This window comes from Suncus etruscus, chromosome 16 (assembly GCF_024139225.1).
Source record: "Suncus etruscus isolate mSunEtr1 chromosome 16, mSunEtr1.pri.cur, whole genome shotgun sequence".
NCBI classification, from domain to species: domain Eukaryota; kingdom Metazoa; phylum Chordata; class Mammalia; order Eulipotyphla; family Soricidae; genus Suncus; species Suncus etruscus.
This window is the reverse complement of record NC_064863.1, coordinates 83,836,797-83,855,020: the sequence shown is the minus strand read 5'-3', so window position 1 is coordinate 83,855,020 and position 18,224 is coordinate 83,836,797. Positions and strand designations below refer to the sequence as shown.

Below are 18,224 nucleotides of genomic sequence, written 5' to 3'. Positions count from 1 at the left end.
ACAACAAAAAAAAAATTTTTAAATCTGTTTCTGGATTCTTATCAACAAGTTTTAAAAGAAAAGTTCTTCCTTGCAACTTGCCAGCAGAAATCCTCAACTCTCCTTTTGACGGGCACTAGGAGAAACTCCTAGTTTCTAATTTCAGTCTTCCACTATTTCAAATTCAGTACTCTGCATCCTGTTCTTTTTAGCAGTACAGTGGTGGAGCTTGCAAAGATTCTTGAGGTCTCTAACAAAAACTAGCAAGTGAACTCTTAACAGGGCCAGATTATAAAGTGATAGAATGTCAGCAACATCCATCCCCAAAGCCCTGGCTGAGGAGGCCTCACTTAGAAAAGTCCTTAGAACACAGACAAGAATTTTCAGTCAAGCTTGAGCCAACCCGCTAGCTTCACCATAGAAGGATCGATAATAGCCTTACTTCTAAAGAACTGTAGACATTGTCCAGTCAAGGTTTTCTCTTTCTAACACCCTTCCCCTGGACCCTTTCCCCCCTTTTCTTCTTTTCAATAAAGCTTTCGCTCTCTTATTTGTTACAAATTTTGAGTGTTGGGTAATTAATGTCAGTATTTTGATTTTTTTGTTGTTGTTGTTTTTCTTTCTTTATTTTTTTGGCTACACCTGGTGGTGTCTAGCCTTTGCACTCAGGAATTACTCCTGGCAGTTCTTGAGGGACTATATGGGATTCCGGGGATTGAATCCTGATCACCTGTTTGTAAAGTGAACACCGATGCACTTTTATTTTTATCCTAAAAATTACTGGAGAACCTTGGGGCCTGACCAGTGGCGCAAGGAGTAAGGCATCTTCCTTGCCCGCGCTAGCCTAGGACGAATCGCTGTTCAATCCCCCAGTGTCCTATATGGTCCCCCAAGCCAGGAGCGATTTCTGAGCAGTTAGCCAGGAGTAACCCCTGAGTGTCACTGAGTGTGGCCCAAAAAACCAAAAACCCAAAGAATAAAAAATATTAAAGAACCTGGGACTCATCCACCATTATAGACCTCCATCATTCTCCATTCCCTCATTAGCCTGTTGACTATTAAACCATTACATCGAATGTATAAAAATTATAAGTAAATCATATAGGCTATTCTGAGATAGGAAAAAAAACATTATTAATATTCAAACCATGAAAGGCCATTATATAATTTTCTGGGGCGATTTTCTCTTCTTCAACTAGAAATCCAATCATGACTTCAGTAACAATTGGAGATCTGACAAATTGCAGATCATTTATTTAGGTGAAGTACAGGAGCTGCTTTTCAAAAAGGCAAGAGAATACAATCCTCTATCTTTTCTAAACAAGTAACACAAACATATAAATCGTAAAATTTAGTTCTCTTTATATTCTTTCCATTTTAGCAGTAGGAATTATTTGTGGGAAAACAGTAATTACTTTCACAATAATTAAATGAAATGTCATAAGTCAATAATCTGCTTTAATTCCTATTTTTAAAATAGGTGCAGTCAGATAGCATATATGAGTGCAGTTTTTCTGAACAATACTGGGATAAGCATCAAAGGTCAACTCCTCTCCCTTCTGGAAGCATGTGCTAAATTCTAGAATCTATCTTGTGCTTCAGGGAAGTAGAAAGAGGTTAAATGCCATCTAGGAGAGGAGTGACAGATAATATGTTCCTAAGAACTACCTCTGCCTGTCTATAACTAACAGTTTTATTCTGCCATCTTGCCACAATTCTCTGGCCCAGCATTCGGAAATGCTTCAAGGCTATTTACTTAGAACTAAGAGAATAGCTTAGATTTTCATTTTATTTCGTATTCTGCTCACCTCTATTCTTCAGCGGAGGCAATGTAGGGTGTAGGTCTTTATTACACTCATTTCTCTCTGTGCAGCACTCAATGGACCTTCTTTGGTGAGGAATGGGGGTGTCCTAAAATTGAACCCAAATAGTTCAGTAAGTGAATTCCTGTTATTTTTCAAGGTCACATTTGAAACTTGAGAAATTAGCAACTATTAAAGAGGACTTGGTAAAATTCCAATGAGTTGAGGACCAAAGACAAGGTTCAAATGATAGAGCACAGGTTTGACATGTGTCAAATGAGCTTACCCTTTTTACTTCATGACTCGCTTACCAGCTCTGTTGGGAGTGACTGATTGTCCCTCAATACCACCTAGTCTAAGTACCACTGTCCTTCAGTACCGATTTGGTTTTGTGTAGCCCTCACAAAAATAAAACAATCATAATAAAATTAAATTGAAAGTTTTACTCAAACTTCTTAGATAAGGGTTTTTTTTCTATTAGGCATTTTTTTCATCTTCATTACATATCATCTTAATAATATTTGTATTTCATAAAAGTTACTATTTTACAATAACAAATATGCATAGTCTAAATGAAAGAAGACTTGGCATTATGAGTACAACTTAATTGGAATTTGAGAAAAACAATATAATTGGTCACAAAACAAGAAGTCAATTTCAAAGTAGAGATCATATTTTATTTCAAATGATGTATTGGCTGAATCGGAATTCTAAAATGGCTTTGCATATTACTAGAATAGGTTAGGCCAAAAAACCCCTCATATTTATTATGCTTAAAACCTATCTAAAATCAAGTCAATGAGAGTTTCCAAAGTAAAATGAAGTTTTCTCTCTTACCCTACACTGAAAATCTGAACCTTCTAATCCAAGGCATCCCGAGGTAACCACAGGCATCCCAGAATCATCTTCTTCGATCATTGTGAAACAATATCCATCTGTGCTAAAGACCACACAAGGTAAAGGCCATCATTAGTACAAGTTTCAAGAACCCTGAAGCTTCCTTTAATCAAAGTGGATTTACTATTTACTTACCACAAAACATTAGGCAATATCTTCTATATTTAAAAAAAAATGCAAGAAAAAGGAAGCAAAATTTTCATTCAATTGTATGCACCAATTCTGAATACCAATTTCTGAAAGTATTTTTGATACTTCACATGTTTTTCTTTAAATTGTTTTGTAAAGAAAGCATTGTTAATACTCTTTCCTTCTATTGGAGAAAACTGTGGCTTAGCTAGTGCTCATGATTTCTGTAAGACTAGACTTACCAGCAGAATTACCAGCAGTGAATTACCAGCAGAGGTAATTACCTGCCTGAAAATGTCATTTTTGGTTCTACTTGCTCTGAAATAGCAAAATAAATTCATATCTTCTAAGCACATGAACTCAGAAGGGTATAAATTATAATCAACACTTGTTTCATATGTGGAGCTTATGAATAAACAGCAAGGTAGCATCAAAAATCCAAAGGAGACACCATGGGAGAAGTGAGTTGAAGGGGCCTTTGGTAAGCTTGTTGGGAATCCTTAAGAGATTGAAGTGGGACACTACTGATGGGTGTAAGTGTTGGAACTATTTGCATAAGAAACCATTACTAATAGAACTGAAAATCACAGAATTTCAATGAATAAAAATTTATAAGATAAATTGGCATCAATACAGCATTACTGAGGTGACTCCAGTTCTATTATTTGATGCCTCTGCCTCTTAGTTGGCCCATTATATCAGGGCACTAAGTTTTTTGGAAGTGCTCTGGGCTTAAGTTGGGAATGGGGTAAGGATAGGCAACATTAGTAAGCCTTTTAATACAATGTTGGAAAACAAAGAAACATCATTTTATTTAAAAAGTTTTTCTGGATTAAAGAATATCAAAAGACAAACCTCAAGTATAAGGTCAATTGATCTTTGACATAGGAGACAAGAACTTGAAATAAAATAAAGATAGTCTCTCCAAAAAATGGTATTCAAACAATTGGATAACCAAGTGTAAGAAATACAAGATCAATCCATATCTCACACCTTACAGAAAAGTCAATTCAAAGTGGGTCAAAGACCTTGAGATTAGACTTGAATCCATAAAGTTCACTTAGAAAATAGGTAGAACACTCTGAGACTTAGACTTCAAAGGAATCTTCAGTGATAGGATGCCAAAGGTAAGAACTGTAGAATAAAATCTGAAAAAATGGGACTAGATCAAACTAAAAAGTTTCTATATGGCAAAAAAATGAGCAAGTGAAAAGAGAGCTAACTTAGTGAAAGAAAATATGTACACTGATACATCACATAAAGGTTTGATATCTAGGGTATACAAAACACTTACAAAGGTTACCCTTACAAAACCTTAATAAAATCCCCTCAAAATGGGGAGGGGAAAGGAACAGATAGTACTCTGAGGAAGACCAAGAGATGGCCAACAGGCACATGAAAAAATGTTCATCATAGTTTATCATTTGGGATATCCAGATCAAGACAACAATGAAATACCATAATACACCAGTGAGTATAGTACATATCAAAAATACTGAAATAATCTGTTGGTGGGGATGTGGTAAGAAAGGTTCTTTCATCGACTAGTGGGAATACTGCCTGGTCCAATCTCTCTGAAAACCAGTATAGAGGCTTCCCTGCAAACTCAAAATCCATCTGCCATATGACTCAGCAATCCTTCTTGGATATCTATCCCCAGTACAGAAAAAGACTGGCCCAAAAAGATGTATGTACACTGCTATTCATTGCAGCAACTCAGTTTAATAGCTAAGACTTTGAATAAACCTAAATGTCGAATACGGATGATTGGACCATGAAGATGTGATACATACATATAATGCAATACTACATAGCTAAGGAATGATGAATCATGACATTTGCTGAAACATGCATAGAACTGGAAGATATTATGTTTATGAAGTTAACTTACATGTGGTATTTATAATAACTGCATGAAGATATGCAATGGTTTAAATGTGAGTTTTCTAGAACTACTTCAACAAGTTGTTTTGATCCCAGAGTATAGCAAAGAGAAAAAAAAATTTAAGTGGAGGAGGAGAAACACAAATGTGAAAGGATGGGAGACAGGGGCCAAGAGGTCTCAAGAACATTGGTAGTTTTAAAAAAAGGACAAAAATAGATATCCAATTCAAAGATAAAATAATGAAATCATGAGACCTAAACTTTAACAATAAAACCTAAAATGGGCCTGTTATTGCTGGCAGACTAGGGGAGGTGGCATGGGAGGGACATTGGGAACATTTGTGGAGGAAGGTCAACACTGGTGGTGGGATTGTCCCTGAAAAATTATAGGTCTGAAACCCAGCTAAGAACTTTGTAAATCACAATTATTTTAATAAAATATGAAAAAGTTATAAAGCCGGGGTCAGAGAGATAGCATGGAGGTAGGGAGATTGCCTTGTATGCAGAAGGACGGTGGTTCAAATCCCGGCATTCCATATGGTCCCTCGAGCCTGCCAGGAGCGATTTCTGAGCATAGAGCCAGGAGGAATCCCTGAGTGCTGCCAGGTGTGACCCAAAAACAAAAAAACAAAAAATAAAACAAAAAAACCCAGAAAAAATTATAAAGCACTTTAATGGAGAACTAGTACAGTGGGCAAATAATTTGCCTTTCATGCAGCTGAACTGGCACTGCTTTGTGTCTCAAAGCATCATCAGAAATGATCCCTGCGCACTGGGCCAGGAGCAACACTGGGTGTGGCCCAAAATTACTTTCACTTATTCTACACATCGAGTTCTCTTAGTAATTAGAAAGATTTCTATTTACATATGAGGAAAATTCAAGTGTCTAATAGAAATAAAATTTCTCAAAATAAATGGTTAAAGGAATTATAGCATTAATTAGAGAGTTTGATTCATATTGCCATATTTTGTATTTCCTCTTCGGGGAATAGAAATGAAAAACAAGTTCTATTATGTACAGAATACATGGAGGCAATTCTGGTTTTGCAAGTTTGCATGATGCCAGCAAATTCTCAATGCAATAAAACCACTACTGCACATGATAATAAATAATGCACTAAACAATCCTAGATCCTCTTTGGGGAATCACATCATCCAAGACAAATATGACAACATAGACCTAAATGGTCCGGAGAACAAAGCTTTGGGCAGTGTTTTGTGGGTTTTTCTCTTCTGTTTAGTAATGTACTACATTAGCCCTACAATTATCAACACCCTTAGAAATGTTTACTTTGTTGATAAGCCTCCACTGATCTCAAATGCCTCAGTTTATTCTCTCAGCAAAGTTTACTATCACAGCGAAGTTCAACAAACTAATAAATGCCTAGGAAGTGTCAATAATAAATATATTTGTTAAACTAAGTTTACATGCATAACTGTTGTGGTGGAATAAAGAATAGCTCTGAATGACTCATGCTCTGAATTCTTCTTGGCTTTAAGACCATTTACTGAAATTACTATAAAATCTTAATCATGTAAAAACTAAAATAAATAAAGTTGCAATCAATTAAACAATTTAAGTACATAGTATCCATGTTATTATTTTTATCCCTATCCTACAAATTAAACAATACATTATTTCTCACTAATAAAAAAATCAGTAGTTTTAATATATAGTCATTTTAATTATTATGTAGTATGAATTACAGTTTAAATATTAGGAACAAATATAGGCTAGAAAAGTTGATATACTACTAAAACTGATTTCTCCATAGTCAAGGTTTTCCTTATTCAAAATATGCATATTTTGAAAATAAAAATAAGCATATGGAAATGAACTTTTACATAATTTATACAAATAAAAAATGTTTAGAGAAAACTAGTCAATGTCCCCTGAGTTCAGTGACAAGAATAAGCCCTGAGTACTTCCAGGTGTTGGCTCAAAACACACACACACACACACACACACAAAGCAAAAAAAAAAAAAAAACGAACCACAAATCAGATAGATTAAATTCAAGACTTCAAAATTATTTTTACTGGGTTGTAAAAGTAGTACATCAATTAAGAGGCCTTTCTGCATGGGATCAGATTCAATTGATCCAGGTTCAAGTACCAGATTCAATATGATACCCTGATTATCATTGAAGTGATCCTTAAAATAGAGCAAAAAGTAAGCAAATCCTGATTGAGTCTTCTTAAAAAAAGAATATAAGCAAAATATTTTATTTATTTATAAAAAGGTAGAAGTTAAAAATATTAAAAAGAGACCAGAGAAATAGCACAGAGTTTATGGTGCTTGCTGCCCATGGCTGAACCCTCTTCAGTCCCCAGCACCCCATATTGCTCTTCAAGCACTGCCAGTACATTCCTGAGCACAAAAGGAAACTGTGGGCACTACCAAGAGTGGCCAAATACCAAAAAATTAGCACAAATAAGGATAGAGAGGAGAAAACCTGGAAAAATTAAATATACCATGAAATGTAAATTCAGAACATAAAAATATGTGAATTATTTTAAATGTATATATTTTCAAAGAAGCAAAAACATAAATATAATTATCATTGAAATTGCTAGTTAGTAAGGAATATTAAGCAGAAAATAGATGTGCAATTAAAGGAGTTTAAGAATTACTTGAGAACTTTGAACTCTCAAGTAAGTACAGATGTGAGTAAAGCGACAATCCAGAGTCACCCAATCTATGACACCTTGACTCAGCCAAGACTGTTGGATGTCAGAAGGCAATTTATTTTTAGGTAAGCTTTGCTGAACTTTATGCTGTTGAGTTGTCACACTTAAACTTAGTTTTGAAATTTCCTATAGGGACTTGTTTCATAATTGCCAGTGTTGAACATGCTAACAAGAAGATTTGGATGAATAATTACAGTTAAGGCCAGGGATGTGGTTCAAGTAGTAGACAGAGTACGGGCTTTATACATGCCAGATTCTGGGATCATAACACAACCACCACAAAAAGAGTCATTTATTATTATAAATATTATTGTTACTTTGGCTTTAGGGCTGCACCTACTGGTTCTCAGGGATTTTTCCTAGAAAAGCTTAGAGGACTGACTACATATAGTCCCAGGGATGAAAACTGGGTCAGCTGCATGCAAAGAAAGTGCCTCATCTGATGCACTATCAATCCGGTTCCTAATAATAACCCTTTAAAATAATTTTAAATAACTTTAAAGGAAATTGAAAGTAACTTGTCTGGTCTTTCTAAAGAAATTCTCAGGGAACTCACTACCTTTAAAAATGTTGCAGGAGGTTGCAGAAGAATAGTTACTGGCAGAAAGGCAAGGGCCTGCCTGGAACTAAGGGATCAGTTGCAAGGAATCTAACAATGCTATGTGGAATGGTATGCTGACTCTGCAAAGTTAGATTATTCTGTGTCTGATCAAACAAATTTATAAACTGCATTCTGGACTTCAACTGTTTTATTAGTTGTGGGATGATGAAAAATCAACTTTATTTAATCTTAAATTGCATTAACAGGATATTTTTGAAGGCACTCTATATTTCTGATTCAAAGGTTAAAAAACAAAACATCTAGAGTTGAGAAAGGATAATGTAAGTTCATATAAGATAATATAAGTTTCTACTCAATTAGTTGAGATTTTTATAACTATAAAAATGTACAGAATTAGTTTTAAAATCTTTATTATCCATGATCAGAGTGATAGCAAAATTTAAGCTAGTATTGAAAAAACTAATAATTATTGAATACATAGATTAAACATTTTATTAAAATTCTTATTTAACACCTCGATTACAAATATGATTGTAATTGGGTTTCAGTCATGTAAAGAACACCCTCCTTCACCGGTGCAACATTCCCACCATCAATGTCCAAAATCTCCCTCCTCCCTATCCCATCCCTGCCTGTACTCTAGACAGGCTTTCCACTTCCCTCATTCATTCACATTGTTATGATAGTTCTCAGTGTAGTTATTTCTCTAACTGCACGCAATACTCTTTGTGGTGAGCTTATGTATGTAAGGTGAACCTTCCATCCCTCCTCTCTGTCTCTAAAGATTATTGCAAAAAAAAAGAAGAGAAGAAAGAAGAAAGAAAGAAAGAAAGAATGAAAGAAGAATGAAAGATAAGAAGAAAGAAGAAGAAGAAGAAAGAAAGAAAGTGAAGAAAGAAAGAGAAAGAAAGAAAGAAGATGAATGAAGAAAGGAAGAAGAAAGGGAAGGAAAGAAAGAAGAAGGGAAAGAAAGAAAGAATAGAAAGAAAGGAAAGTATAAGAAGAAGATAGAGAAGATGAAAGAAAAAAGAATCAGTCCCTCATTGGTTGTTGTCTGGGGCAATTGTTGTCTTTTATTTTTCATTGAAACACATAGATTGAGTGAGACTACTCTGTGCTATCCCTCTTCCCTCTGACTTATTTCACTCAAGCAAAAATAGATTGCATTTACATCCATGTATAGGAAAATTTCATGACTTCATCTCTCCTGATGACTGCATAATATTCCACTCTGTATATGTACCACAGTTTCTTTAGCTATTTATCTGTTGAAGGGCATCTTGGTTGTTTCCAGAGTCTGGCTATTGTAAATAGCACTGCAATGAATATAGGTGTGAGGAAGGGATTTTCGTATTGTATTTTTTGTGTTCCTAGGGTATATCCCTATGAATGGAATAGTTGGATCATATGGGAGCGCAATTTCCAGTTTTTAGAGAAATCTCCATATAGCTTTCCATAAAAGTTCAATTAGACAGCATTCCCATCAGTAGTGAATAAGAGTTCCTTTCTCTCCACATCCTCACCAGCACTGCTTGTCTCATTCTTTGTGATATGTACCAATCTTTGTGGCATGAGATGGCACCTCATAGTTGTTTTGATTTGCATCTCCCTGATGATTAATGCTTGTGGAACTTTTTTGTGTGTCTTTTGGCCATTTGTATTTCTTCTTTATCAAAGTGTCTGTTCATTTCTTCTCCCCATTATTTGATGGGGTTAGATGTTTATTTCTTGTAAAGTTCTGTCAGTGCCTTGTATATTTAGATATTAGCCTCTTATCTGATGGGTATTGAGTGAATAGTTTCTCCCACTCAGTGGATGGCTCTTGTATCCTGGGCATTGTATCCATTAAGGTGCAGAAGCCCCTCAGCTTAATATATTCCCATCTGTTTATCTTGGTTTCCACTTGTTTGGAGAGTAAAGTTTCCTCCTTGATGATTACTTTAGTCTCAATGTCATGAAGTGTTTTACCTATATGTTGTTCTTTATACCTTAAGGTTTCAGGTCTGATATCAAGATGTTTAAATCATTTGGATTTTACCTTCATACAAGATTTTAACTGGGGGTCTAAGTTAGCTTTTTTGCAAATGGCTAATCAGTTGTGCCAACACCACTTGTTGAAGAGGCTTTCCCTGATCCATTTAGGATTTTTTTCTCCTTTATCAAAAATTAGGTGATTATATGATTGGAGAACATTCTCTTTGTACTCAAGCATATTACACTGATTTGAGAGTCTGTCTTTATTCTAATACCAGGCTGTTTTTGATATTGCTTTGTAATACTGTTTAAACTTGGGGAAAGTGATGCCTCCAATATTTATTTTCCCATGGAGTGCTTTAGCTATTCGAGGGTGTTTATTGTTACAAATAAATTTCAGAAGTGTTTCATCCACTTCTTTGAAGAATGTCATGGATATCTTTAGAAGAATAGCATTAAATCTGTAAAATGCTTTGGGGAGTATTGCCATTTTAATGATGTTAATCCTGCTCATGAGCAGGGTATGTGTTTCCATTTCCATGTGTCCTCTTATTTCTTGAAGCAGGGTGTTATAGTTTTCTTTCTATTGGTCCTTCACATCTTTAGTCAAGTTGACTCCAAGATATTTGAATTTGTGTGACAATAGTGTGAATGGGTTTGGTTATTTTTATGTCCATTTCTTTCCTATTATTATTGGTGTATAAAAAGGGCCATTGATTTTTGCGTGTTAATTTTATAGCCTGCCACCTTGCTATATAAATCTATTGTTTCAAGAAGCTTTTTGTAGAGTTTTTAGAGTACCATGTCATCTGCAATCTTCTTCCTTCCCTATATGGAATCCCTTGATATCTTTTCTTGCCTAATAGCTATATCAAGTACTTCCAGTACTATCCTGAATAGCAGTGGTGAGAGAGGACAGCCCTGTCTTGTACCAGAATTTAGAGGAAAGGCTTTTAGTTTTTCTCCATTGAGGATATTTGCCATTGGCTTATGTTAAATGGCCTTGACTAAACTGAGAAATGTTTCTTTCATTCCCATCTTGTTGAGAGTTTTTTTTAATCAAGAATGGATGTTTGACCTTATTAGATGCTTCTCTGTGTCTATTAATGTGATCATGTGATTTTTATTTTTCTTGTTGTTGATGTTGTGCATTATGCTGATAGATTTACGAATGTTAAAGCATCCTTGCATTCCTGAGATGAAACCTACTTGATCATAGTGAATGATTTTTTTTTTTTTTGGTCATTACACCCAGTCCCACTCAGGGCTTACACCTGGCTCTATGCTCAGAAATCGCTCCTGGCAGGCTTGGGGGACCATATGGGATTCGAACCACCGTCCTTCTGCATGCAAGGCAAATGCTTTGCCTCCATGCTATCTCTCTGGCCCTGTGATGATGTTCTTGATGAGGCATTGGATCCTATTTGCCAGGATTTTGTTGATGATCTTTGCATCTGTGTTCAGCAGGGATATTGGTCTGTAATTTTTCTTGGCAGCATCTTTGTCTGGTTTTGGTATCAAGGAGATATTAGCTTCATAAAAGCTATTTGGTAGTGCACCTACTTTTTCAATTTCATGAAAGAGCATGACCAGGATTGAAACCTTCTTGAAAGGTTTGAAATAATTCATTAGTGAATCCATCTGGGCCTGGGCTTTTGTTTTTGGGCAGATCTATGATTATTTTTTTAATCTCCTCAATAGTGATGAGGGTGTTTAGGTATGCTACATCTTCCTTATTCAACTGTGGAAGATTGTAGTTCAAGAATTTATCCATTTCTTCCAGATTCTCATATTTGGTGGCACATTGTTTCTCAAAGTAGTCTCTGATTATCCTTTGAATATCTGCAATATTTATAGTGATCTCCCCCTTTTCATTTCTAATACTGGTCATCAAGTTTCTCTCTCTCTATCTTTGTGAGTTTTGCCAATGGTCTATCAATCTTGTTTATTTTTTCAAAGAACCAACTTCTGCTTTCATTGATCTTTTGGATTGTTTTTTCAGTTTCTACTTCATTGATTTCTGCTCTAAGCTTTGTTGTTTCCTTCCGTCTCCCTATTTTTTGTTCCTGTTGTTGATCATTTTCTAATTTTCTGAGCTGTGTCATTAGCCTATTCAGGTATGCCCCTTCTTCCTTCCTTCCTGATGTGTACTTGAAATGATATAAATTTTCCTCTCAGTAATGCTTTAGCTGTGTTCCATAGATTCTGACAGTTTGTGTCTTCATTGTAATTTGTTTCCAGAAAAGTTTTGATTTCCTCTTTGATTTCTTCTCGGATCCACTGGTTGTTCTGTAGCAGACTGTTTAATTTCCAGTTTTTAATATTCTTCTTCTGTGCCCCTTTGTAGTTCACATCTAATTTCATGGCCTTGTAGTCAGCGAAGGTAGCCAGCAAAATTTCTATCCTCTTGGTTTTATGGAGGTAAGTTTTATGTGGCAGCATGTGATCTATCTGGAGAATGACCCATGTATATTGGAGAAGAATGTGTATCCAGGTTTCTGGGGATGGACTGTCCTATATATATCTACTAGGCCTCTTTCTTCATTTCTCTTTTCAGGGCTAGTATATTTTTGTTGGGTTTCAGTCTGGTTGACCTATCAAGTGTTGACAGAGCCATGTTGAGGTCTCCCACAATTATTGTGTTATTATTGATGTCCTCTTTCAGATTTGTCAACAATTGTATTAAATACTTTGCTGGTCCCTCTTTGGGCGCATATATGTTTAATAGAGTCATTTCTTCCTGCTGTACATATCCCTTGATTAGTACAAAATGGTCATCTTTGTCCCTTACAACTTTTCTGAGTATAAATTTTTAATTGATCTGAAATGTTACATAGTTTTAGGTCACTTATAAATAAGCTTTAAAAGATAATCTATATTCCAAAATAGATATTTCATATTTTAAGGGACAAAGTTGTCAAAGTTTTCTCTCACATGTAAAGCCAAAGGTACAACTGTTAGGCTTGCCTTTGAGTTATGTCGATTTTTGTCATTTATCTAAAAAGTTGAAGGCTTTTGGGACAGCACATCATTCTTTAAACATCTACTGAGAATACTATAGTCATCATAGATTTAGATGTTGAAGCATAGGGCTCTGAAAATACAGGCTTTGACCTGAGAAATACATAGTCTATGAACCTTATCTATTCTAGAACAGATTCCTAGAATTCAACTTTAAGCAGTAGGAACAATTTAAGCTAATTAAGACTTTCTGTTTATTGGAAAAATAAAAGATCTGGAATATAAATACCAATGTACACAACAGAGAGGCCTATATTACTTCTTTATCAGCTGAGATGGTTTCTACTATTTCTCAGAATAGCAGAGAATAGATGGTGAAATGTTTGCATGGCATTTCTTCCAATATTTTGAATTTCTTAAGGGAAGATCACTAATTGTTAACTTTCAATGTGACAGATGCCTTTTTACATTATCTTCAAGTATTACATATTCTTCTCTAATAGTCATATTAAGGAATTTAATGTTTTGCTCTTTAATATCTATAATACACAAGATGTTCTTTTTAATATCTTTATTTTAACGCCTTGATTACAAATATGATTGTAGTTGGGTTTCAGTCATATAAAGAACACCCACGTTCACCAGTGCAACATTCCCATCACCAATGTCCCAAATCTCCTTCCTCCCTTTCTCCCCACTGACCCCTGCCTGTATTTAACTTGGCTCAATTTTTATACAAATTCTGTTGTATATTCTTACTCAGCATTTTGAATTTCCCTAATTCTCCTCTAAACTCTTTGGTCTTTAAGAAACTTCCACTATGTCTGACTCTGTATCTTTTAGTATAAAACTGTTTGATAAATCTTAGTTTTACCTTTTCTCAAATATATCAATGGTTTTGGTTCCTATGTGTAAATTTTAAGCACCTTCACCATTCACTTTTGGTTATGTCCAAATGTGTATAATTAAACTTCTAGTTTCTGAGATATGAGAGTCACAAAAGAAACTTTGTTTCATTTAAAGATCTCATAACTGAAATTTATTTCATAGCCTCTTTCAACTAAATTACACTTTCTAGAACAACAAAAATCTTTCTATTCAGTGTGGTGGTTTTACAAAAAAAAGAAAAAAAACTACTACTATGGGTAAGGAAGAAGTCATAATTTGCAGAATTTAAAAGGTCTGAAAACAATGGGAGAAGTTGGATACAATGTAAAATGAAATACCAGGTAAGAACAGTGTGTATTGTAAATACGTTGATACCTGAGTCGAGATATGTGCCTGAAAACTCACATTACCACATTTTTCAAGAGGTACAGTGGTCTCAGAGCAAAGACAGTTCAACAGGCCAAGTGCATGCTTGATTAGAGGAAATCACATAGTCACCCAAACACACAGCTGGGAGTAGCCCTGGTGCACCAGGGGGTGTGGGGCCCCCAAACAAAAGGAATTAGAATAATAATTAGAATAAAAATTAGAAACAGAAGTCACATGTGTCAATAAGCTTGCTAAAAAGCTGAGAGTTCTTATGAATTCCCTTCTTTCCTCCTTCATTCTTTTTTCTTTTTGAAGAATGATCAAAATCAAATCTTTATTTCTTTTAAACTGTATACATGTGATCCAAAAGTGTCCACCACTAATTTTTCAAAAAGAAACATATGATAAATAAGAAAACTACATCTGCTCACTGATCATGTGTATGGACTCCCTAGATGTCTCATTGGGCTTAATACAGACCACTCACAGCAATACAATTTTAGTAGAAAGTGTAGCATGATTCTAAGCCATGTTAGCTTTTGCACATATTTGTTGCAGAACAATGAAGGTGCAGAACAATTTGCAGCCTTTAATGGCATCAATATCAATATCATTGTCCTTATTGTCTGACTTCACAGCTTCAACTTTCGGTACCCCGGCAGTCTTCGAATATACCTCCTCAGTATTGTCATCTCATCATCTTCTTCATCACCAGTTGATTCTTCTTCTGCTTTCTTTAACCATTTTATAGATGGTTCTGCTTTGACACGAATCTCTTTGGCAAATTCTTTTGAGACATATTTCTTAGAGGTCTTTTCTCACCAGCTAATGATAACCTCTTCTTCCAAAAGAAGAGTGTCATACATTTCCTTCAAGATATGTGGGATCTTGGAAATGAGCTGAGCTTGACGCATTGCTACCACACATTCCAGCCCATGAAAAAGGTACTGCTGAGCTTTCTTATTGTTCTGACAAAAATCGTAAGAAATAGTACCTATACTTCTTAATCTGTTCTCTTATTTTCTTGTTAAAAAGAACTTCAGTCAAAAGAGGGCCCATGGCTTTTATATCCAGTCTTTCTGCTTCAACAATTTGTTTGACTGATGAGCCCATAATACCTTCTTTCTTTTCCTTCACAAAATCAAACAGGATATTGACCTACTCCTCCACAGTCCTTTCCAGAACATTACTGAATGTCAAAACCTTTGCATGTCACTGATTTTATCCATTCTATGTCTTTGTGCTTCCTCAGTTGTATCCTCACTCCAATCATCATTATCCTCTTCTTCCACAGCATGTGGAGGAGAACTGATTTCATTTGATGGCAGTGGTGGAGGTGTTTCACTGCTGGACACAGAACCATTTTCTTTGTCTTTGCCCTTTTTATTTATCTTTTCCTTTTCTTTCTTTCCTGTACCACTGTCACTATTCTCAGGTAGGTTTTTGAGAATGAATGTGCAGAGTTTATGATGTGCGTCAAACATGCCTCGATAGCCACAGGTTTTACAAGAATTACATATTGTTTGCTTCTTTGTATTGACATACAGATCTGTTTCAGGATTCTCACACTCAGGACATACAACATATTTTTAATATCTTTATTTAAACACCTTGATTACAAACATGATTGTGATTAGGTTTCAGTCATGTAAAGAACACCCCTTTTCACCAATGCAACATTTTCACCACCAATGTCCCAAATCTCCCTCTACCTCATCCTATCCCCACCTGTACTCTAGACAGGCTTTCCAGTTCCCTCATTCATTCACATGGTTATGATAGTAGAGAATGAATCCATCCAACATATTTTGCAGCTTATTTGCCTCATGAGATCCATTGGCAATGTAATGGTCATTCTTAATATCAAACTGGGTCTCCAGCTCATAACCAAAATATTTGGTGGGATATGTAGGAAGCTGACTCAGTGCCTTTGCAATGTCAACCATGTTGACTATAACGGTTTTGATTCCATTTCCTTTGCCCTCAATCTTGGCAATCAGATGGGGGCATCTTGTAGCTATAGAACTGGTCTGACACGCTGCTGTTGATGTTGACAGACATTTTGGCTTATTAGTGGCCTTATCAATAAGATAAAGAGATCTTTGATTGTAACTTTTTGGTATCTTCTGTCTGGAGAAGAAGGGATGACATAAACAACTGCAAGAGTTCTTGGTCTCTGACATGAAAAAAAATTTGCCACTGAGGCTTGTATGCTATATTTTCCCAATACAGGTACCAATTGCTGCACAGCAGCTCGTTTTTGTCAAATAGACATAAACCCAACTCTGCTTGCCCAGGACTAGGATGAAATGTGGCCACTGGAGTCCAAGGAAGGGCATTAGGAGGAAGGGAGGCAGCGCAGCGAGCAACAGGCCGAGTCAGGACCAGCAGAGCAGTGGGAGGGTCTGTCCCAGAGACCGCTGGCATCCACACCCTTCAGCGCCTGGGGCCTGGTGACCTGGGTGGGGAGGGCCGCGGGGCCCTCCACCAAACTCACCTCTCCTTCTTCATTCTTAAGTCAAAGTCAAAGAATTCTTCACTTAGGTATCCCAATCTCATTCTGCATTCTTTATACAAACTCTCATAGAGGAACCTCTCTCTATGTACTCATGCCCACATAAAAACATACAATACTGATCTGTTCTTAAGCTGTTGTTAGAGGTCTGACCCTAATAGGATGGGTCTGAACTCTTAGGACTGGTTGAATAAAGATGAATAATTAGCTTAGGTATAGCTTAAGTAAAAGAGGAAGAAAGAGCAAAAGGTAAGCGGAGAACAGAAAAATAGGTAAATATAGTAAAAATAAAGTTAAAATAATTAATCAAGATGATTATGAGGAAGAAGAGGTAGAAGAAGAAAAGGGAAAAAGAATAAAGTAGTGACAAGAGAGAAGAAAGGAGAGAGAAAAGAAATGTTAATTTGCCCAAACATGTTCAATGAGTAGTAGGTCCTGTAATGTAAACCTGTAGTTTGCAGTTGATTGTTTCAGTGGTCTGGATAATCATGTGCTTTAGGTGCTAATAGAGCCTATAAACCAGAGAAAAAGGATATATTGGAGTGTTTTATCTAGACATTTTCATAATACAAACTGAATATGTTATCTAGTGTGATGGAGCACTGAGGTATCAGATTAGGGTATCCACACTTTGTATCCAAGAACCCCTGTGGACAGAGAAGCTGAGAGGTTATTTTAAATCTAGTAATATTAAGACATTAAAACACATTGTTATAAAAACACATTTTTTTTGTTTTTTTGTTTTTATTTTTTTTTTGTTTTGGTTTTTGGGTCACACCCGGCAGTGCTCAGGGGTTACTCCTGGCTGTCTGCTCAGAAATAGCTCCTGGAAGGCAAGGGGGACCATATGGGACAGCGGGATTTGAACCAACCACCTATGGTCCTGGCTCGGCTGCTTGCAAGGCAAATGCTACTGTGCTATCTCTCTGGGCCCTAAAAACACATTGTTATGAAAAGCTTCCACTGAAGTCTCTGGCTTCCAATCATATTCTTCACCTGTAACCCTGTGTAAGATCCCTAAGACTGACACTCTCACCCCTAAATGCAACAGCAATATAATATACCACCATTTCTTCTTGCAAAGGCATACTAAAAAGGGGAAATTTTACATATTGAAACAAGCTCTTAACTACTATGGATAGGAACTCATATAATTTACAATACAGGGGTACCTTCCACCTTGAACATATGTCATATGGTCCTAATTTAGACTCCATGTGATTAGACAGGGACCGTCCAACCCTAAACTCTAGATCTCAGACATAGTACTGACACAGTTATCCGCAACAGCTCCAGGAACCAAACTTCCTCTGGGATATTCTTAATACTGCTCTGACACCAACATGCACCAGTTTTGATATGACCTCCTTATAATAAGGAAATGGCAACAACTTGGACCAAGAGTAGAAGACTGACTGTGATAAACATGACTGGATAGAACTTATCCTGGGACCAATGAAAAAAGACCCTTCTCTAGGCCTTGGCCTATGAGCTGTACAACAACCAAGATCTCTAACTACAGAGGTCTGAATGAGACAACTACAACTGAGCAAATCTTCTGGAAACATAAAGA

At 36.0% G+C, this 18,224-nt stretch overlaps 1 protein-coding gene and 1 pseudogene across 1 annotated transcript in view; both read right to left on the bottom strand.

Moving 5' to 3' along the window:
• BMPR1B (bone morphogenetic protein receptor type 1B) overlaps positions 1–18,224 on the bottom strand; it is a 185,735-nt gene that overhangs the window by 40,996 nt on the left and 126,515 nt on the right. Inside the window, exons 3-4 of the mRNA XM_049789982.1 lie at positions 2,619–2,721; positions 1,788–1,890 (exon numbers count right to left, since the gene is read on the bottom strand). Coding sequence (XP_049645939.1) covers positions 1,788–1,890; positions 2,619–2,721 — 206 coding nt within the window. The remainder of the gene's footprint in view (positions 1–1,787; positions 1,891–2,618; positions 2,722–18,224) is intronic.
• On the bottom strand, positions 14,659–16,197 carry LOC126032549 (eukaryotic translation initiation factor 5-like; annotated as a pseudogene).